Source organism: Elephas maximus, chromosome 2, assembly GCF_024166365.1.
Source record: "Elephas maximus indicus isolate mEleMax1 chromosome 2, mEleMax1 primary haplotype, whole genome shotgun sequence".
In the NCBI taxonomy this organism is placed as follows: domain Eukaryota; kingdom Metazoa; phylum Chordata; class Mammalia; order Proboscidea; family Elephantidae; genus Elephas; species Elephas maximus.
Window position 1 is genome coordinate 52,907,942 of NC_064820.1, and position 23,178 is coordinate 52,931,119.

The 23,178-nt window shown below is 38.1% G+C and overlaps 1 protein-coding gene across 1 annotated transcript in view; it reads left to right on the plus strand.

Annotated features, from left to right (window-relative positions):
- Positions 1–23,178, plus strand: part of EMB (embigin) — a 50,217-nt gene that overhangs the window by 3,226 nt on the left and 23,813 nt on the right. Inside the window, exon 2 of the mRNA XM_049863526.1 lies at positions 9,007–9,096. Within this exon, the coding sequence (XP_049719483.1) occupies positions 9,007–9,096 (90 nt within the window). The remainder of the gene's footprint in view (positions 1–9,006; positions 9,097–23,178) is intronic.

The following is a 23,178-nucleotide window of genomic DNA, read 5'->3' on the forward strand; positions in this document are numbered from 1 at the left end:
AGAGTAGAACTGCCCCATAGAGTTTCCAACGAGACCTTGGGGGATTCAAACTGCCTACCTTTTGGTTAACAGCCATAGCACTTAACCACTACACCACCAGGGTTTCCATTATTAGTATTACATGGAACAAATTGGGGGGGAATGGGTCATGTTTATCTTTTGAGAAATGTCTGCATTGAGACATTTGAAGTGAACATTTTGATTTCTAGAGGACATGGCTTATATGCTTCCTTGATCAACTCCTACCTCCAGGAAACACCCTTGCCGCCACACACACCAACTGCCTAATAATAGATGCTCTTGAAACAAACACAACCCCTTACATGTACCTGGTATTGTTAGTCGATGTCTTAGTGGAAAACTCTAGCAATTTTTAACCTATAAAGACTTCTAAATTGTTTAAAAGAATAGATTAATACTAAGCCCACTTTTAATAAGGATTAATCTGATGCAGTCAATTTTTACCCTGAATTTACCATCACATTTAAAATTACATTATGTAAACATTTGTTAAGAATTAGTTCAATTGACTCTTCTACTTCCACATCTCCTTGCCTTTCTCCTTTTCTCTCCCTGGATAGTTTAGCCCCACAAGTGGGGGAGAACAGGGGGAACGTCTTCACCTGGTGGTCTAAGGGGCCCAAAACAAGGTATCAGAAGCTGAGCCAGGCAAGGATGGGGTACATATAGGTGAGCAGGCCAGTGTGGAGTGTTAAGAGTCTGGACACAGTGAAGGGGGCGTTCCTGCAGAGGGGCAAGCCTGTGTAGAATCTCAGAGCTGAGCAGGGTGACAGGGCTTTTCTGAAACAGAGGACATCCATACGGTGTCAGAGCCCAATCAGCATATGGAGGATATCCATGCAGGAGGGGCAGACCAGCGCAGGAATTTGGAGCCTGAGTGGGGTAAGGAATCCATCTCTGTGAGGACAGGCATGGTAGTGGCAACAGGAGATTAGGTACCTACAAGAGGTTTGATCAGATAAGTAATCTAATAAGGATAATAGGACCCAAGATTTTGCCATCAAGGAAATAAAGAGTGAAAACCAGAATGAGCCCTGTGGTACTGTATTGTAATTGGTGTGCACTGTATTGTAACTTCTCAGTATGAGTTCATGACTATCGATAGATACGTAGATAAAAATGTAGATATGTAAATGTTATATGTGTAGATTATATGTACACTATATGCATTTATATATATATACATATATGTAATACGTGTACATATAAATGTGTAAAACATATACATATGTTTTATGTGTGTGTGACTATGCATACATGTGTTTCTAGATCTGTCCACTGAAGGAGCAGTGGTTTCCCAGTGGCAGTGAGAATATTTACTGCCTAGATCTTGAATTCTAAATACCATTTACTAAAACTAACTAAGGCTTCTTGGTGAAATGGCTGATTTCAGGGCTGAGACACAGAAAGTACAAGATAAGCCTGGGACATCTTGTGCCAGAATCCAATGAAGTGCTCAAAGAAAGATAGGTCATGTCAAAAGAATACAGACACCAGCTTGAAGCAGATTCCACTGCACTAATCTAAGAAAAATTGAGCGTAAAAATAACGATACAATCAGATTATAACCCCATGAATAAAACAGGAATTTGTGAGTACATACTGATATAAGTTAATTAAATGAATCAATTGAAAGTTTGATTAGGCAGAAAATATTACAGAGTTTCAAAGTAATTTCCGACGAAATTCTTATTGATGCAAAGGGAAAAAGAGCAACTTTACCATGGAGAAGCGCAGCGGACACACCACTTTAATAAAGTGACAATCATCCCTAAAGAGACAGGTGGAAATTGTGTGCTGTCTGATAGGATACAATGAGAACACAGCATCCCCTCTGTGATACGGCCAAAGGTACATACCCCAAATCTAATCTTATTGTAACAATATAACTAGCCTGAAATCTTCAGATGTTTCAAGGTCATGGGACTCAGGAAAGACTGGAGCAGTTGCCAAGTGAAGGAGCCTAGAAACGTGGCAACTAATGGCAACATGTGATTCTGTAATGGAACCTTCTGCTGTAATGTACACTACAGGGACTTGTTGAAATTTAAATGGGGTATGAGGGTGAGGTGGTAACGTGGTAACGCATAAATCTCCTGATTTTAATGGTAACATTGTGATTACGTGGGAGCGTCTCCTTGGTGTAGGAAAAGCACCGTAATGTTTTAGAGAATAATGGGTCGTCAGGTCAGCAACTTACTCTCAAATGGTTCAGATGGAAAATAAGTTCTTTGTTCTATACTTGAAACTCTTAGTTGGAGGTTGTTTGAGAAGAATTAGGTCAACTCTTTGTGAGGAAGCTTGAATTAGCATAGACATTAAACCACAATGATAGTTGAGAAGTGTTTATCCGTTTATGTACTCAGGTACTGTTTTCCAAAGAAGTATTTGCCCTCAAATGGAAACAAAGTATATATTGTGATGTTTGTCCTAGTCCTAATTCATAATCTTTTGAAGTTAGTTTTGTATAGTTGGACTCACATACTTCACAGTAAAAGGCAAACCTTGGAAATTAACAATTTAGGATGTGCTGACGTAGAAGGAAACTGGCACATCATGTTTTGTTAAAAATAAACTACTCCTGATAAGACATCTTTGCTCTTCATGCATAACAATGGATTTCAGGTAATATGTTGTTATGATAGAAATAATAAACCAAAAAACAAATCAGTTGCTGTTGAGTCCTTCTGACTTATGCCATCCCCATGTGCATCAGAGTAGAACTGTGTTCCACAGGGTTTTCAGTGACTGATTTTTTGAAAGTAGGTCACCCGGCCAGTCTTCCAAGGTGCCTGCGTGTGGACTCGAACCAACAACCTTTGATTAACAGCAAAGGAAACATTAACAGTTTGCACCATCCGGGACTCCGTAGAAATAATAAATATCTTCAAAAATGATGCTATCCTTTACACAAAAAATACCACTTTTTCTGGTACTTTTAAGTTATTGTGGTTATTTTAACAAATGTATCTCACTCCTAAGACCACATCTTTTTATAGTCTCACATAGTTCTGAGAACTTGAAAGCAAATATAGGTGCGTCATTTGATTGATCTTGAATCCCAAAGTGCCTTCGTGATTTAGTCAAGAAACAGAGCTAGCTAATAGCTGTAACAGGGTTCCTGGTTTGCATTCTAGAACTCTATCCAGGACGTGATGCCTCTTCATAAAAGGTCTTCAGAGGGGCCCTGGCAGGAGGTGTAGTTTTAAATATATGTACCTAAATGTCCACACTTTTAAATATATGTACCTAAACGTCCACACTTTTAAATATATGTACCTAAACGTCCACGCTTTTAAATATATGTACCTAAAACCATGTGGTACAAGACCTTATACCACATGGCCGCTTGAACATTGTTATCATTTTAAATAACTGAAAGGTTGGAGGTTTGAATCCACCCAGAAGTGGCTTGGAAGAAAGGCCTTAAGATCTACTTGGAAAGATCACACCCACTGAAAACCCTGTGGAGCACAGTTTTACTCTGACACACATGGGGTCACCATGAGTCAGAATCGACTGTATGGCAGTGGGTCTAATTTTTAGTCTTCCGAAGAATCAGACAGAGGTGATGGTGTAGGAAAAGCACAATAATGTTTTAGAGGATTATGGGTCATCAAGTCAGCAACTTACTCTCCAGTGGTTCAGTGGGAAAAAAGTTCTTTGTTCTATACAAAGTGCCTTTGTGATTTAGTCAAGAGAACAGAGCTAGCTAATAGCTGTAACAGGTTTGGATTAAATCAGGGCTTTGGGCTCCTGTCGACAGTTGGGGCTGGATAAGTCTTTGTCTGGGTGGGTGGTACTGTGCATTGTAGGTTATTAGTGTCTCTTGTCCCTACCTACTAGCTAGCTACCAATACCACCCTCCCCCCAAATATGTCTCCAGACATTGCCAGATTTTCCCTGGGGGACAAAATCATCCCTCGTTGAGAACCACTGAACAAGATCTAAGCCCTTTGAAAGAATAACCTGGTTGTGAAACATTTTTAAAATCCAGAGTGTTTATAAAGAGCAGAAATCTTATTCAAACTTTTGAGTTTTTATTTTTAAGAGCTTTATTTATCACAAACTTCACTGGTGAAATATCTCCAAGATCCATGTAAATTCAAAGTCCATGAGGAGGAGGCTTGAAACACAGGCATTTCCCCTGCCCTTCAAAATGTATTTTATTAAAAAAATCATATTTTGAAGGAAAGATCAATGTATAGTCTTGTATAATCAGGTTTTAAAAATAGTTTTATAAGGCTATATAAAAGTGCACATTGTTCTTTTTTTTTTTTTAACTAGCCAAAAATGGCATTCTTGACCAATATTTACCACGTTATGAAAAAATATAAAAATCTCCTATCTGGTCTATTACCTGTTCCTACCTTATAAAGTCTGACTTATAAATGGCCCCCATCTGGAGTTTATTTTCTTGACAAACCTTCCTTCTTTTATCTGTCACTACTAAACCTTCAGAGAATCTTATCTCAGTTGTTACTGACACATTGTTACACTGTCCCCCAACCCCTCAGGGACCTTCAGGCACCATGAACTCAGCTGTTCAAACTCTCTCTCGCTGGGGTATGGGACGGAGGAATCGAGGTAGCTTTACCCCTCTTTGCTTCCTCCTACTGCACTTAATGGCAAGGGCTGGGGTATGGGACGGAGGAATCGAGGTAGCTTTACCCCTCTTTGCTTCCTCCTACTGCACTTAATGGCAAGGGTTGGGATAGGACTATTATATTCCTAGAACCCAGAAATAGAACTCTAAGTGCATTGTCTATAAGCAATATTATACTTGGTGGTTAGTTTAATGCTACAGTTACGTCATAATATGGTTTAAGTGGCTTTTATAATTTGGCATCAGACCTCATGGCTGTATATATTACTTTGATGAGGAAACATATTCTGAGTTCCAAACCTGGTTTATTAAGTATTGCATTTCTGTAATAGGGATGCATATTTATAAGGCTATATAACTCATAATGGTAAAATTAAGATTTGTTAAAATAATTTAAATTATCCATATTGATAGCCCTCAATATATCTGTAGGTGAGGGAGAGAGAATGTTTATCCTAATCATCTCTTTTTCTTACACTTTTCTGTAAGTCAAGTCCAGACTCTTCCAAGGTTTTAAAGTACAGAGGAGAGCATTTTGAGGATTTAGAGAGAATGTTTATTATTAATCAGAGAGCTAGTTGAACTTGATTCTGATTTAAGTAAAAGCAAATCTTAAAACCCAGTGCAGTCGTCTTGTGTTCGTCTCTTTTTCCTTTCCCTATTTTGTGTTCGTCTCTTTTTCCTTTCCCTATTTACTTCAACTAAATGGGGTCCCAATATTGAATATGTGAAAATGTTACTTTAATTTTAAGTAGACATTGCAGCACATTTATTTCATTTGAAAATGCTGACAGTATAAATTATACATCACTTCTAGCAATGTGTATTTTAAAAAGGAATATGTGAAAAATATTTAAGTAAAGACTATAAATTTTGCTATTTTGCATGAAATAATAAAAGGCGTAAACGAGAATGCTGCCCATACAGCGTCTTCAACCCCCATCTCCTCTGAAGAGGGAGGAAAAAAAATCTTACCAATCTTTGGAACAACTATTACATGATGTTACTCTTGTGTTGGCATTTTTTGCCACTAACTGTAAAAGAATGCCTGCTGGAAAATTTCCAGCAATGATTAAGAAAGGGGAGTTGAGTATGATAACTTGAGGAATGTGGTTTATGATTTTGGCACCATCATTCAATATTTATGCAATTTTCCTGATTCTCAGTTCTTAAGAAATGAGCTCTGTGGCGGTGACGTATTTGTCAAAGCACTGAGCTGGCCATATTGCATTTTGAAACTCCAAGTAGCAAGTCAGTGGCAGAACTTGGATTAGAACACAAAATTCCTGCCTCTCCGTTTTTACTTCTTTTCGTGACTCAGCTTAATCCTTTCAGGGAAGCCTTCAGACCACATCTGCCTGGATACCCTGCCAGTTTCCTTTAACACCAGCGTTAGCTGAATCAGCCTCCTGCCAGCTGTCCTATTACTAGAAGCAATAAGGTTTACATTCTCACTTTTTTGAGTAATGTTGGCTAAACAAAGAGCCGCTGACTTTTCTATTCTAACACCTTCTGTAGACTGCCCTGCTTTCCCATTCAAGGCATTTTTGTATATTGCCTCTTAAAAGGACTTTTCCCAGACAAGGATCACAACAGTTATTCATGTATTTTTGCACTGGGACTTGTCCAGTGGAAATGGGAGCCTTAGTATGATTCATGATTTAAAGGGAATATGAAGTTAGGTACAGGTGGTGTCTGGTTAATGGATGTATGATTTTATTCTTAATATATGAATTTCCAATCGCAAGTGGTCACAATAGCTAGTATATTCTGGAACTACCCAAACTTCCTACTTCTGTAACTTGGTTTTCCTTCTCCTATTCCTTTAACTGCTATCAGCTTAGAACTGCCCACGCCAAGCCTGTGCCCCTGTCTCTCCTTGTTCTAATGCAGGTCCCAGGTAGGCACGTCCGTAGCTGGTCCTGGTAATAAGCAATGGGATAAGGGCCCCAGCCTTAGAACCCATCTCCGTGGCATTATCTTCATCCTCATTGCACCTCACTAGTCCCTCAAGGGTGTAGATCAGGTTTCACACCCTGTAGCTCATGCACTAACTTATATAAAATACACAGGCTAGTTATAGTCAATACTATGAATGGGGGCTACTCTGATACCTTAATGCCTCTTTTAATCACAAGTCGTGGGCCTGAATTTCTATTGTGATTCATGTAGCCCTCTATGGACCACATTTATTTAGCTTTATACTCCTCATCAGCATCAAGTATGTATGGTGTTTAAGTAAAATAAGAATAAGAATGATAAGAAGCATTTGTTTAGCTTCTGTAACTCTCATTGTTATGGGTCATAATAATGTCGTACAATCTGAAAAGGGTTATGGACTTGTTTCAGGGGGTAAAGAGTTTGGTGAGAACCCCAAGACTGACTTCTGTTGTGCAGTAGGCTAGTCAAAGAAAGGAGAAATCCCTAGCAAGCTTATGTTTTGCCGGCTTCACAGAAGAGATGATGTAATAGAACAACTCTTTCCTTCCTGTGCACCTCCTCCCAGCTTCCTGTCCATAAGTGAGTAGCATCTGTTTTGGTCTTCCTGTGATATTTTCTCGTTAATATAACCTCCAAATGAGCTATGCCCAAGAATAAAAAAAAAAAGAATCTTCATCATGAAAATGATGGTGTTACGAAGAGCTAGAGTAAGAGGGAGAAGATATGAATATGAATGAATGAATATTGAATATGAGTGGAAGCAAGGTTTTGTATTTCTCATAGCCCAGATGGAAACTCAGGACATAATTTCCTATATAATCATTGTCAGAAAGAAATATGACACTTCAGGCATGTTTTAGTCATAGGGTTATTTTATGGGAAAGTGCATTCCGGCTTCTAAAGCAGAATTAGAGATGATTAAATCTTTGGAACCAGCTTATTAGAGAGTTGGATTCTGGCTGGGTAGATTTTTTTATTAGGCAATCTTGTAAACACTGTGTGAATTGCCAAAGCAACAAAAGGGATTGCTAACTTTGATAACATTTTTCATACATATAGGAAAAGGAGGGCAGTAGGAATCTTGCCTTGCACCCTTACACTAGGAGTAACTTTCAGAGTAGAGTGTAAAAAACATGTGAAATAAAAAAAGGGCCCAGATTTCATTTCAATTGAATTGAGTAGTTCAAAGAATATAGCCAGGTTTACCATAGTTAAGCCTTTTCTCTCCTCTCTGACTTGTTTGATAGAATTGTGGTAGTTTTTCTGGGAGGGAAAATCTGATGCCCTAAAGTCAAAGGCATAGCAGTAGGAGTAAAATAATAACAGTAAAAATAATACAAATAAGAAGGTTTGATGAGAGGGGAGAGGTGGGAGCGGAAACCTTGTTTTTTTTAATAAAAGTTTTCAAAAGAATGGGCAAGAGACTGAAGAAAACAGGAAGTCAGTTATAGGCCTAGGGCGTGCTGAACTGTAGCCATTGCTGGAAAACAAATACCGAACAGACTCTCGCTATGCGTCCGTTTTAACGTCTCATCCTCTAGTGCGCAGGTCTTGGTATTTTGTTCTTTTTTCATACTTGTTGTTATGATCTCTCTGTCCCTCTTGAATCAGCTTGATGGCAACAAGTTTGAGAACAAATAGCACTTGCAGAAAGTCATAAAAATATCCTACCAAAAAAAAAAAAAATTAATGCCATTCAATGAGTCAACAACGGTGCCATGGGAAAACAAGCAAAGTACTGCAAACTAAAACTCAGCTCTGGATGAGAAACCACTTTCTCATTAACAGCTTTGGATTCCAGTGTTGAAAAGGAATCTCAGTTAACCTGCTTTAGTAGCAATATTAAAACAAAAGTATAAATAGAATGTAAATATTTTAAACATACTTATTAAATCAGTTATTAGTGTTTTCCCCAATTATATGCCCAGGCCTCTGTATTTCCTTCCTTTCATATGCATGTTGTTGAGATCTCTCTGTCCCTGCAAAATCAACCTGATGGCAGCAGGTCTGGTTTGGGGGATTTCTGTTCCTCTTTTCATTGTTCTTTGTTTTCTCATCTTCTCTCTTTGCCTCATGTCTTTCCCTTTTCTGGCACTTTTATTAATTCCTAAATGTCTTAGTTAATTTATGTTTTGTAGGAAAGTACTCTAAGTTTAGGATAAGAAAACGAACATTTTTCTAAAAAGCTACTGATGTAAATCTGTAGGAGTTTTTAGGTTAAAAAGAGCGTAGAAAAAATTGGAAATTTGGTCACATTAAATAGCCTAAGATATTTCTGAAATCTTCACATTATAGAAGACCTTGTTAACCAAAGCTTCCAGGAAACATTATTTTTTCATTAACATACACAACAGCATTTTAACTGTTGAGCCTGGCTTTTACGTTATCATTTAGATCATTTCGATAAGAATATTAATCCCGTGTTCTTTCTCTCACAGGTTCACCTTTTACAAGTCTGCCTGCCAGAGAAGAAATGATGGCAAAATACTCTAACCTTTCCTTGGAGATTCATAACATATCACTGACTGGTAAATGCATTATGTTTTGAATAATATGATGCCAAAATAAGTTTTGGTTTGTTTTTAGTTAAGCTAGTTCTTTTTGCTTCATAAAATGCTGTCAATCCCCGCTTGTGGTTTTGTAGGAGAAACTTCAGTACCTTCTATAGTTATAATGTAGTATGATGAGAATCTAAGTCCTCTGAGAGCAGAGAGGAGGAAGCTATTCTGACTTGGTAGAGCTAGAAAAGGTTCTCAAGAAGAAGGGACCCCTGAGCGGGGGAGGATTAGTTTAGTTTGCAGAGTCTCTTAGGTTTTCATCAATTTCTGCTCATTATAATCACTCTGCATTGAGAGGAGAATTCATGCATTCCCTGGAAGACCCTGAGCCAGAGAAAAATTAATGATATCGAATGAGTCAATGACAGTGCCATTGAGAAACAAGCAAAGTGCTCCGAACTAAAACTCAGCTCTGGGTAGGAATACCACTTGCTCATTCACAGTTTTGGACTCCAGTGTTGCAAAAGTAATCTCAGTTAACCTGATTTAGTAACAATATTAAAATAAAAGTATAAATAGAATGTAGGCATTTTAAATATGTTAAGTCAATTATTTGTTTTTTCCCCCAGTTATATGCACAGTCTTTGTCTCTAGTCTTAAGAGCTATTGTTTTATTTCTATTTAATATGAATAAAACATGGGTTTTTTCCCCACATTGATACCTATGGAATGTTTGCACTGAGCTTTTTGTTAGAGTATTTTTGTGACTTTGTGCAAATCCTATTTGGTCCCAAGTATCCCTATGTCAATATTTGGAGTTCATTCTTACTTTTAAAAGTATATACATTTCTTTGTTGTTGTTTGTTCTTTTTTCTTTTCATATTCTAGTTTTTGTTTACCTCTGTTAGGGTGAAATGTTTCTTTAAGAGAGATTCATGTGAAAACATAAGTTTGCAAATTCTTTGACCAACCTGGCAGTGTGGGCAGCATCTCACTCCTCTTTACCCAGCACAGCTGTAGGCTGGGAAACAAACGGTCAGTTTCCCAGGGCAAGAACAAAGAATGGAGGTTTTAATCAATGCCAGACTGGTTATAGATTTACTTAACCTGACTGGGGAGCCATGGTGGCGCAGTGGTTAAAGCACTTGGCTGCTAAGCAAAAGGCCGGCGGTTCGAACCCACTAGCCTCTCTGTGAGAGAAAGATTTGGCGATCTGCTTCCTTAAAGATTTACAGCCTTGGAAACCCTATGCTGGCAGTTCTGCTCTGTCATATAGGGTCAGTGTGAGTTAGAATCAACTCTTCAGCAGTGGGTTTTGGATTTAACCTTTTTGGAGGGCTTAAATCCAGATACTCTTACTCTGATAAAAAAAAATGAACCAAACCCAGTGCCCTGTAGTCGTTTCCAGCTCCTATCGACCTTTTATAGGACAGAGTAGAACTGCCCCATAGAGTTTCCAAGGAGCGCTTGGCAGATTCAGACTGCCCACCCTTTGGTTTGCAGCCACAGCACTTAAACACTACACCACCAGGGTTTCCCTTAATCTAATAGTGCTTTTAAAACCAGTATTCCTCCTATGACAAAGGTGTGTTGCAACAGAATTTTGAAACTTTGGATCTGTGAGTTGAGAACTAGATGCTGAATTTTCACGTAGATTCTTCCTCTGGCTGCATCCTTGCATCAAAACGTTTGGTTTTAGGAGCAGCCTTTGCAGATATGTAGAATTCAGATTTGAAGATGTACTCAGGATTATTAGGGGGTTTCTTTATGATAGGGTTTCTTCTTACTGTTGTCACTAGGTTTTTTAATCTACTTCTTCCTGAATGGAATGCTTTCATATTGTCCTGTCATCGTTTACATATGCCAGTATCAGTGGATATTATTGTTCATGTTATCTGTAAATAACACAATATTGTTCTTATCCTTTCCTCTTTCCCTCTGGGCATTTTAGAAGTTTATTTCCTTGTTAGGATAAAATGTTTCCTGTAGAAAGATTCAAACACAATACATACTTTGCAAATTTAGGGACCAGCCTGACGACATTGGCCCAGCTCTTCATATACTTACTTGAAAATGCTTGAAATTGGGAAACAAAGGGTTGTGTTATTGGGAGAATGATAACATAGCCTTTGGTTCATGAAAGTCTAGTTGCTTAGTGATTTTATGTGTTTAAAATGTTGCTAATTATTTACTTCACAAACACGTGGTAATTTATACCATGTGTGTATTTACATCTAATCGTCTTAACGACCCTTTGAAGCAGGTACTAATATTATTTGTAATTTGCAGATGCGAAAGCGGGGCACAACTAAATTCAGTCACACGGGTTGTACCTGGGTTTTTAACCCAGGCGCTTTGATGTCAGAGCGTGCTATTAACCATTATGCATTCAGCCTTTCTCAGTGCCCAGTTATTCATACCTTTTAACAAACAGTATTATTAAAACAATTACACCTCTTTAAAATAAATTGACATTACCTTTAAAATAATGTATTCAAAAATTATGAAAACAAAAGCTGTTTTAATTGTCTTATTCCTAGACTGGTTAGTCTTAGGAATTTCATTTGCTGGTGTTATGAATATTATTTGTGAAAGTACAATTGAATTTACTTTCACAAATAATAAATAAATTTTTATAATGAATAAAAATTTTTCCTCTCTGATATCACTGGATTTGTCAAACTGATCTTTTGATAACAGAGTGTTTTTACACCACTGTGTTGGATTTCCCAATCTCAGAATTTGGAATTCATTGTGTTTCTGCAATTAGAGTATTACTATAGCGTTACTTTTATTTTTTCTTTTCCTTGACCTATTTTAGAGTTTGGTGTCTCAATCAATGTGTTATAGTTTAACCAAAGAGGTTACAATCAAAACAACAGGCTGTAGTTTTCTTGACCAGCCTGGTAATGTTGGTGTATTGACCCAGTGGCACGTTTTTATTTACCATGTTCAGACACAAGCTGCTAGTCTGGCAAAGTGCTGGTCAGCAAAGAGGTAGAGTAAGCAGACCCTGGAGTTGCAGATATGCAGAAAAATGCAGTGTAAGGCTTGGGATGATTACTTACGGTGAGGAAAGGCAGCCATGTTGCCTAGACCTAGCCAGGCAAAGGTGTGGGTTAGGGCTTCTCAAACTCCAGGGTCAAGTGCATGATCAATGCAGTTGAGAATAGAAAAAAAAGGGTGAGTCCTTTGCATTTGGCTACTCAGCGCTTTATTGGACAGAATATTCTAGAATGACTTGGAGTGAAGTGGCGATGTTTATGACGCTTCTCAGAAGCAGACTACCAGTTACTAAATAAAATGTAAAGACTGTTGATGTGCAGAGAAAAATGTGTGAGTCCTAACATTCACAGAGAATGAGAGAAAGAGAAGATGGAAGAGAGACCCAGCATGGCAGCACAAGTGGCAGTAGCTGCAAGCAGGGATTCTCCATATTTTGGAATGGTTAATTCTTTATTGTGGGGGAAATGTGCCCATTGTAGGATGTTTGGTAGCATCTCTAGCCTCCACCCACTAGATGCGAATAAAACCAAAAAACCAAACCCAGTGCAGTCGAGTCAATTCCGACTCATAGCAGCCCTATAGGACAGAGTAGAACTGCTCCATAGAGTTTCCAGGGAGCGCGTGGCAGATTCGAACTGCCAACCCTTTGGTTAGCAGCCGTAGCACTTAGCCACTACGCCACCAGGGTTTCCAGATGCAAATAGCACTTCCTAAGTTGTGACAACCAAAAACGTCTCAAGACATTGCTAACTGTCCATTGAGGAACAAAATCACCCCCTGTTGAGAACCACGACTTTACCCATAAAAAAGATAGCTGTGTAATTCCCCCCCATCCACGCATCATGTGAAGATGGATTATTTAATATTCACTTGGTTTTATCATTTAATAAAAAAATCTCACCAAAAAGTTAGATGGTGGTACTGAGTAACAGATGCCAGTCCTGCTATCAGAAATGGGACAGGGAACCTGGTCCATTCTTCCCGTCTCCTCCCTCCCTCCTGATGATGATCACATTCTGTCATTGAGAATTCAGTCAAAAGCTATGAATTCAAGAAAGTACATGTAGAGAAGTACTGTTTCTTTTTTTGTAATATGCATTTGATGTTTTTATTAACTTTTAAATATATAAGTAAAAGTAAATTCATTCTTTTTTAATATTGAAATACTATTTTATTTCCAGAAATATCATGAATTAGAGAATCTTTAAACCCTCCTGCCACACCTAGAAATTCCAGATAAAATATGCCAAACATTCTTTTAACTCTATAGCTAAGCTCACAAAGAAGGAAAGATAATTTACAATAGCCAAAACTGGCAAACAGGGCAGTGACCTATGAGTTGATGACATGTTAGGTTTCCCTGTTTCTGTAGCCAAGGCACTTGGGTTTTAAGAGTCACAGAGATACAAGAATCAAGACTGAATCCATGCAAGGAGGGGAGTTGGCACTGCTAACCCTTCAAAAGCTGATCCTTTGTAGGCTATAAACATAGTAGAAGATTTGACCTCGGTCTTAGAAAAAGGAAAAACAAAAATCAGCTGACCAGCACAAGATGATAAGTTGGCTTCTTCATTTCAGCCTTAACCTGCATTAAAAACCGAAGACTTTCCTGAGTATTCAAAGAAATGGGCCTGCCCTCGCACAGGCTTAGATTTCACATTTGTATTACCTGCCAGAGACAGGAGCCTCAAAATTGAGAAATACCAGAACGGTCCTTAGCAGATGGTACTTTGCCAGGAAAACAGATGCAAAAGATCTCTGGAAGGATGCATTATCCACCCTGGCTGTGCAGTCCCTGCTGAGGATATGCTCACAGACAGAATTATAAAAACACTGGACCGCTCAGAGTCAGCTAAGGAGCAGTAGGATTAGATGTTCTGGAACTTCAGATCCTAGAAATAAAAGGTAGGAGCATAAAAAAAGGTAACAAAAAGAAAACAAACAAACATTTTACTATCAAAAAACATAAAGCCATTTTGAAAAATAGCCAAATAGAACTTCTGAATATAAAAATTAAACCTTTTTATAGATGAAATCAAAGCTACCTTGACTACACACCCCTTCAGTCTCTGTCTCCTCTTTTCCATAGGTAATCCCAGTTCGGTGTGTGTTTCTTTCCCATTAAAAAAAAAAAAAGTTGCTATCGAGTAGTATTCCAACTCAGAGTAGAACTGCCCCATAGTGTATCCAAGGCTGTACATCTTTACGTAAGCCAACTGCCACATCTTTCTCCCATGGAGAAATGGATTCGAACCATCGACCTTTAGGTTAGCAGCCAAGCACTTCGCAGCTGCGCCACCAGGGCTCCTTTTCTTTCCTGTGCTTTACATCTATGTGTATGTTTCCAAAGAAACTAGTATTTTTTAATATTAATAGTATAGGAATGTATATATTATTCTGGAAAATGTTTATTTTCGTTCAACTTAGTTGAATGAAAAAGGTCACCACCTTAATCATATTGCAAATTCCTATGCACTATACTGTTTCTGTACTGACTAATCCAATGTTTTTCGAACTTTTTAGTATTTCTGTACTGACTAATCCAATGTTTTTCGAACTTTTTAGTATAAGACCATTATTATAAGAGCTCAAGAAAAGGTTTAAACACAGGAGAAAACATTCTTTGATTGTTATAAGGGTGGGGAGGGAGGGAGGGAGAGGGGTATTCACTAGCCAGTAGACAAGAATTATTTTAGGTGAAGGGAAGGACAACATGCAATACAGGGGAAGTCAGCACAACTGGACTAACCCAGAAGCTGAGAAGTTTCCTGAATACAACCAAACCCTTCGAGGGAGAGAGTAGCAGGGGCGGGGACCTGGGGACCATGATTTCAGGGGACATTTAGGTCAATTGATATAACAAAGTGTATTAAGAAAATATTCTGCATCCCACTTTGGTGAGTGGTATCTGGTGTCTTAAAAGCTAGCAAGCGGCCATCTAAGGTGCATCAATTGGTCCCAGGCCACCTCGGGCAAAGGAGAATGAAGAGCACCAAAGACACGAGGAAAATATGAGCCCAAGAGAAAGAAAGGGCCACATAAACCAGACTCCATCAGCCTGAGACCAGAAAAACTAGATGGTGCCTGGCTACCACTAATGAGTGTCCTGACAGGGAATGCAACAGAGAATCCCTGTTGGAGTAGGAAAAAAGTGGGATGCAGACCCCCAATTCTAGTAAAAAGACCAGACGTAATGGTCTGGCTGATACTGGAGGGACCCCGGAGGTCACGGCCCCCAGACTCTCTGTTAGCCCCAAAACTAAAACCGTTCTCGAAGCCAGCCCTTCAGACAAAGATTAGACTGGACTGTAAGACATAAAATGATACTGGTGAGGAGTGTGCTTCTTAGCTCAAGTAGACACATGAGACTATGTAGGCAGCTCCTGTCTGGAAGTGAGATAAGAAGGAAGAGGGGGGACAGGAGCTGGTTGAATGGATACAGGAAACACAAGGTGGAGAGAAGGAGTGTGCTGTCACTTTGTAGGGAGAGCAACTAGGATCACATAACAATGTGTGTCTAAGTTTTTGTATGAGAAACTGACTTGAATTGTAAACTTTTACTTAAAGCACAATGGGAAAAAAATTTTTTTTAAGTGCTGCCCAAGGCAAAAAATACACGTTACCTTGTACCTTGGTATACCACCTACACGTGTATACAAACTCATACTGAAACAAAATGTCCTTCAGGCAATACCTTTATTTAATGTGTGTTGTACTCTGATAATTTCTTGTTCCTTCTGCTCTAATCCATTAAAAAAAAAAATCTGGTCGTAACTACTAAACTGATTTTATGATCTACTAATAGGTTTTACCTTGCAATTTGAAAAATTACATTTTATTACATTAATTTCTTGTTTTTTTCCAGCATCAGTAACACATTTTTAATTTTTAAAACATTATTGTGTGTGTGTGTGCATGTAATTGTAATTTGTTTTAATAATACTGTTAAAAGGTATATATAACTATGTATATAGTTGTTAGGTTCCATTGAGTCAGTTGCAACTCATAGTAACTCTACGTACAACAGAATGAAACAGTGCTTAGTCCTCCATCATTCTCACAATCATTGCTATGTTTGAGCCCCTTGTTGCAGCCACTGTGTCAATCCGTCTCGTTGAGGATCTTCCTCTTTTTCACTGACCCTCTGCTTTACCAAGCATGATGTCCTCTGGAGACTGGTTTCTCCTGATAACATGTCCAAAGTACATGAGACAAAGTCTCACCATCCTCTTTTCTAAGGAGTATTCTGGCTGCACCCCTTCTCCTCACTTATCTATTGTCTCATTATCAAACACTTCATATTTATGACAATAATAAAAAATCTAACTGACTATCTTGCACATTTAACAACAGACGTCTGGCAGTAACAAATGCCAAGATATGAGGCAAAAGTAACGCTAGCTTTGATGGTTAAGGTTACGTGTCTGCTTGGCTGGGTAGTGATTCTCAAGGATATGGTATTTTGTAATGATGTAATTTGGCAGTTATGTAATGATGTAGTCATCCTCCATTTTTGTGTAACACCAGTTTCGCATAACAACTTGGTCTTTGCAGTGAGGAGAGGTTGTACTTCTTCCAAGGCAGATTTGTTTGTTCTTCTGAGAGTCTGTGGTATATTCAGTAATCTTCGCCAACACCATAATTCAAAGGCATCAATTCCTCGGTCTTTCTTATTCATTGTCGAGCTTTGGCCTGCATATGAGGCGATTGAAAATACCATGGCTTAAAACAGGTACATTTTAGTCCTCAAAGTGACATCTTTGCTTTTGAACACTTTAAAGAGGTCTTTTGCAGCAGATTTGCCCAATGCACTGTGTCGTTTAATTTCTTGACTGCTCCTTCCATGGGTGTTGATTGTGGATCCAAGTAAAATGAATCCTTGACAACTTCAGTCCTTTCTCCACTTACCATGATTTTGCTTATTGTTCCATTTGTGAGGATTTTTGTTTTCGTTATGTTGAGGTATAATCCGTACTGAAGGCTATAGTCTTTGATCTTCATCAGTGAGTGCATCAAGTCCTCTTCACTTTCAGCAAGCAAAGTTGTGTCATCTGTATATCACAAGTTGTTTGAGTCTTCCTCCAATCCTGATGCTGCATTCTTCTCTATGTAGCCAAGCTTCTCAGATTATTTGCTCAGCATACAGATGGAATAGGTATGGTAAAAGGATACAAACTTGATGCCTACCATATATATGTACGTATGTGTATACATATAGACATGTGTATATGTATGCATGTGTATATATGTATTTTTTTCTTAGACTTTTTTTTTTTTTTAATCAAATTCCATAAAATGCACTGTTGGGATTTTGATTGATTTTTTCATTGAATTTATAGATTAATTTGGAGGGTTAATGTTTTTACAGTATTGTATTTAGTTCTGTGATTTAGATTTCATTTGACTTAGGGTATCTATTACAGTTAATCTTAATTGTAGTATTCATATTTGAATAATATCTCCCCTGCCAGCATGAACAATTTTTAATTCACCTCTGTATCCCATATAGTATATAAAAGTACTGAACAAGTTTGTTTTGGCTAATAAATCAATCAACCATATAAGACAAAAACTTCCTATACAATTCCCATCTCCTTTAGGCAGAGTTTTAGTAAACCTAAACTTTCAGTCTAAGGCAGGTGCCTTATCTATCTGAAGAAAGTGAGAGTGGGCATATAGATTCAGTATTTTAAAGCCTGTATTCGGAGCCACTTTGATTATCCAGATCAGTTTTAAAAAATTCATTGAGAGCCTGACATACAAAGGTGAGTATGATTGACTTATCCTCCCCCCCACCCTTTTCATAGAGTTTATGTTCCAGAGAGGAGAGACGATGAATAAGTAAACAAAGTAATTGAAAAGATAATGTCAGACAGTGCTAAGTGCTGGGAAGAAAATAAGTCAAGCTGGTGTGATAGAGAGTGACTGTTCGGCAAACAACTTTAGAAAGGCTGCCTGACCGTATCTGAGGGCTTATGCGAGGTGACTCAGGTTGGAGCTGGCCATATTGATAGCAGCTGAGGTGGAGTGGGGGCGTAATTCAATCAATCATGCTTATGCAGTGAGACCCCAGTAAAGGTTCTGGACACAGAAGCTTCATGGACTTCCTGGTTGGGGAAAGACATGGATGCATATAGGAGGATAGGATGTGTCCCCTTTTTGGGACATAGAAGCTCTGTGTTGGGAACTCTCCCAGACCTTGTCTTATGCTCCTTTTCATTTGTATCCTTTTAGCTATAATAAAACTGTAATACTTGGGAGAAGAGTGAAAATGACAAGGATCAGGAAGCAGTGTCCTTGTGATATTTTACAGATTTAAGATTTATTTTTTATTCAAAGGAGTTATTTTATAAAGCCAGTTCAATCCCGTATGAAAAGAAATATAGCATTAATGGAGCAACAGCTTGTTAAAAAGAGGACTGATGGCTTTGTTTTTATGTAGGGTTGCTAGCCTTGTGTTAGTATGGCCGTCTAACTGTTTCTGTAACTTTTCTGTAAGTTCCATCTGTATTTTAGGGTGTAACATTAAATCTCTAAGGAGACCTGGTTAAGAACTCAGCTGCTAACTGAAAGGTGGGCAGTTCAAATCCACCAGTTCCTCTGTGGGAGAAAGATGTGGCAGTCTGCTTCCTTAAGGATTACAGCCTTGGAAACCTTGTGGGGCAGTTCTGAGTCAGAATTGACTTGATGACAATGGATTTGGTTTGGTTTGCTTTTAACAGGAGACCTCACTAACTTCAGCAGTGCAGTGAAGGAAAGGTCAGGCTCATGAGCCACCTTGTTTCCTAGCCCTCCTTCAATCAGAGCTGCCTCATCTCATCTCACCATTAAAAGTGTTTTATATATTTTAGTGCACTTAATTCTTTTTAAATAAGAGTTTCTGTTTTTAGAACACATTTATAAACACTATCCTATGCAAGGAATTTTAATGATCTTTTTCCATTTTTTTTTTTTTAATAAAAGAACATAGTAGATTGCGGTTCTAAAAGATACATTTCCTAAATGGACCCACTAAAGCTTAAACATTGTCATTTCGCAGCAAATTGCTTAAAGCTCCATATCGTTTCTTTAATCTAATTATGAAAATAAGAGAACATTTAGACATATATAAATTACCGTATGATTTTAAATCTTAGGCTGGGTTCTCTAGAGAAGCAAAACCAGTAAAGCATATAAATATATCAAGAGAGATCAAGATTTATATCAAGGAAATGGCTCACTCAGTTGTAGAGGCCGGAACATACCAAGTCCATGGGTCAGGTTAGAGGCTTCTGGAGATAGGAAGGCAAGACCGCAAGGCTTCTGATTCCCGTAGTTGCAGGGGATGGCGAACCCAAGATTGTCAGGCGGGAGAGCTGGACTTTTTCTCACAGGCTGTGAAGATCGGTGAATCCCAAGATTGGCAAGTAACCTGCTAGCTGAAGTTCCAAGAACCAGAGGTCAGACGAACAAGAGGCAGCTGCAGGATCCAGAGACAGCAAAAGCCAAAATGCCCTCTTATATTCAAATGCAGGCTATGTTCCCAAGGAAACTCCCTTTCAACTGATTGGCTACTCACAGCAGATCCCACCATGGGGGCGATCACGTATAAACACTGAGAATCATGGCCCAGCCAAGTTGACACACAGTCTTAATCATCACAAGTAGTCTCTTTAAAGTGTAGTTCAGGAACTGAACAAATGATTACATCCTTACAGTGTGGATGTCATGGATGTTTTTGCAGTACCCTAGCACCGGAAAAATGCATTTCAGTTGTGCAGTATTAGGAAAATTGAAATATTATCTGTTGGGTTTACATTAGTTTGCTGGTTAACCACAAAATATTTTCTTGTTAGAGGTAGAACTTTTAAAAATATTTTTGATGGTGTCATTTCCCTGAGTGGAAGGAAAGCAAGCTACAGAAGCCCCTGCAGAGTATTACGTGCAATAGTGAAATTGAGGATGGCCTGCCACAGAGGCTACATTGCAGTTTTAATTACATAAAAAAGTGTTTTGTTGTAAATATGAATATTTAAAATGAGCTAGTCATGCCATTCATTTACCATCACTTTGCTATATTGCTGCATATAAATTTGTATCATCTTCTATTACTATTTTTTTTTTCATTTAAAGTCTAGGTTCAGTAATTGAAAGTGATAAAGAAGTTAATTCCATTGTCATGAGAATGTTTTATCTTTGAGAGTTGCTGTGCACTGTTGGTTATGAGAGTCTGGACTCAGCCACACCTGAATTTGAGAGTCAGTGCTCTTATTTTCTTGATGGGTGATCTTGGGCAAGATAGTCAATCTCTCATTGCTACAGCTTCCTCATCTATAAAGTAGGGATAACAACAATGGGACTTACCTTATAGGACTGTGAAGATTAAATGAAATGATCAACATGTAACTCTAGCATGATACATGATAGCTTTTATTACATTACCCCAATAAAATGAATGATGACAGGGAGTGAATGGGCATTTATTGAGCAATTTCTATGTTATATTACTAGTACTTTTCTTATGATAGCTCTTTTAATCCTTTCTATAGTCTCATAAAATATGTAATTTCCCATTTTACACATGAGGAAACTGAGGTGTCTGATAAAAAGATGCCTTGTTTTGCAGATGAAAAGTACCTAATCAAGGTAATTAAACTATCTGAGGTCTACTTTAGAAGCACAACTTTGGTGTCATTATAGAAAGTAGATGGAGGAAGGGAAATTGTAGCTAAGAGAAATTAGGAGGTAATTTGCCTAGTTCTGGTGAAAGATATTGAAGCCCTTTTCAATCAACTCATACGCATGCAAAAGCTAGATATTGAAAAAAGAAGATAGAAAAAGAATTGATACATTTGAACTGTGATGGTGGTGAAGAATACTGAATATACATACTGTGGATTGCCAGAAGAACAAATACATCAGTATTAGAAGAAATACACCTGGAATGCTCTTTAGAAGTGAGGATGGCAAGACTTCAGATCACTTACTTTGGACACATCATCAGGAAAAACCAATTGCTAGAAAAGTACAACAGGTTCAGTAAAGTAGAGTCAGCAAAAACAAGGGAAATCCTCAATGAAATAGACACAATAGCCAGAACAATGAACTCAAACATACCATTGATCATGAAGGTGGCGCAGGACTGGGCAGTGTTCTGTTCTGTTTTATAAAAAGTCACCATGAGTCAGAGCCGATTTGATGGCAACTAATAACAGGGCCGCTGTGAGTTGGAATCAACTCAATAGCAGCAGGTTTGGTTTAATAACAACACAATAAGGCGAGTCGAAGAATACTGGATGAATTTGACCGATATTTCAGAAGTAGAAAAACTGAATTCTACTGAAGGGATTTGGTATTATCGGTGAGAGGAAAGAAAGGTTAATGGAATCTGCATTGGATGTATTGAGCTTGAAGTAGATAACTATGTTTAGTTGGTCAGCAGGCACCTGGACTTATGGGTCTGGAGACCAGAAGAGAGATTTTGAATAGAGCAAGAGTTTTGATATCCAATGAATAAGTCATTGATCTAGCAAAATTCTATGAACTTCTCATATGCAAGTTCAAATTGAAGTTGAAGAAAATTAAAACAAGTCCACAAGAGCCAAAGAATGACCTCAAGTATTTCCCACCTGAGTTCAAAGACTATCTCAATAATAGATTTGACACATTAAACACTAATGACTGAAAACCATTAGAGTTGTGGGGTGATACCAAGGATATCAGACATGAAGAAAGCGAAAGGTTATTAAAAAGACAGGAGAGAAAGAAAAGATCAAAATGAATTTCAAAAGAGATTTTGAAACCAACTCTCAAATGTAGAATAGCTAAAATGGATGGAAGAAATGATGAAGTAAAAGAGCTGAACAGAAGATTTCAAAGGACAGTTCAAGAAGACAAATATTATAATGTACAAAGACCTGGATTTGGAGAACCAAAAGGGAAGAACACTCTAAGCATTTCTCAAGCTGAAAGGCTGCAGAAAAAATTCAAGCCTTGAGTTGCAACATTGAAGGATTCTATGGGCAAAAAATTGAAAAGCGCAAGCAGCATCAAAAGAAGATGGAAGGAATACACAGAGCCACTGTACCAAAAAGAGTTGGTCGACATTGAACCATTTCAGGAGGTAGCATATGATCAAGAGCCAATGGTACTGAAGGAAGAAGTCTAAGTTGCACTGAATGCATTAGCAAAAAACAAAGCTCCAGGAATTGAGGGAATACCAACTGAGATGTTTCAGCAAATGGATACAATAGGAGTGCTCACTCGTCTATGCCAAGAAATTTGGAAGACAGTTACTTGGCCAGCCAACTGGAATAAAAGAGTATTTATGCCATTCCAAAGAAAGGTAATCACTAATATCACATATAAGCCAAATTTTACTGAAGATCATTCAAAAATGCAGCAGTGTATCAACAGAGAATTTCCAGAAATTCAAGCTGGCTTCAGAAGAGGACATGGAATGAGGAATATCACTGCTGATGTCAGATGAATCTTGTCTGAAAGCAGAGAATCCCAAAAAGATGTTTTCCTGTGTTTTATTGACTGTACAAAGGCATTTGATTGTGTGGATCCTAACAAATTATGGATAACATTGTGAAGAATGGGAATTCCAGAAAACTTAATTGTGCTCACGAGGGTGAGTGCAATGGGAATACCATATGGTTTAAAATTGGAAAAGATGTGTGTCAGAGTTGTAGCCTTTCGTCATACTTACTCAATCTGTATGCTGAGCAGACAACCTGAGAAGCTGGACTATATGAAGAATGTAGCATCAGGATTGCAGAATGACTAACAACTTAATGATATGCAAATGACTCAACCTTCCTTGCCGAAATTAAAGAGGACTTGAAGTACTCAACTGATGAAAATCAAAAACTTCTGTGTGGATTACACCTCAACATAAAGAAGACAAAAATTCTCACAGCTGCACCAGTAAACAACTTTATGATAAATGGAGAAAAGATTAAAGTTTTCAAGGATTTCATTTTACTTGGATCCATAATCAATGCTCATGGAAGCAACAGTCAAGAAATCAAATGACATGTTGCATTGGGCAAATCTGCTGCAAAAGTGTCAAAAAGCAAAGATGTCGCTTTGATGACTAACGTGCTCTTGACCCAACCCATG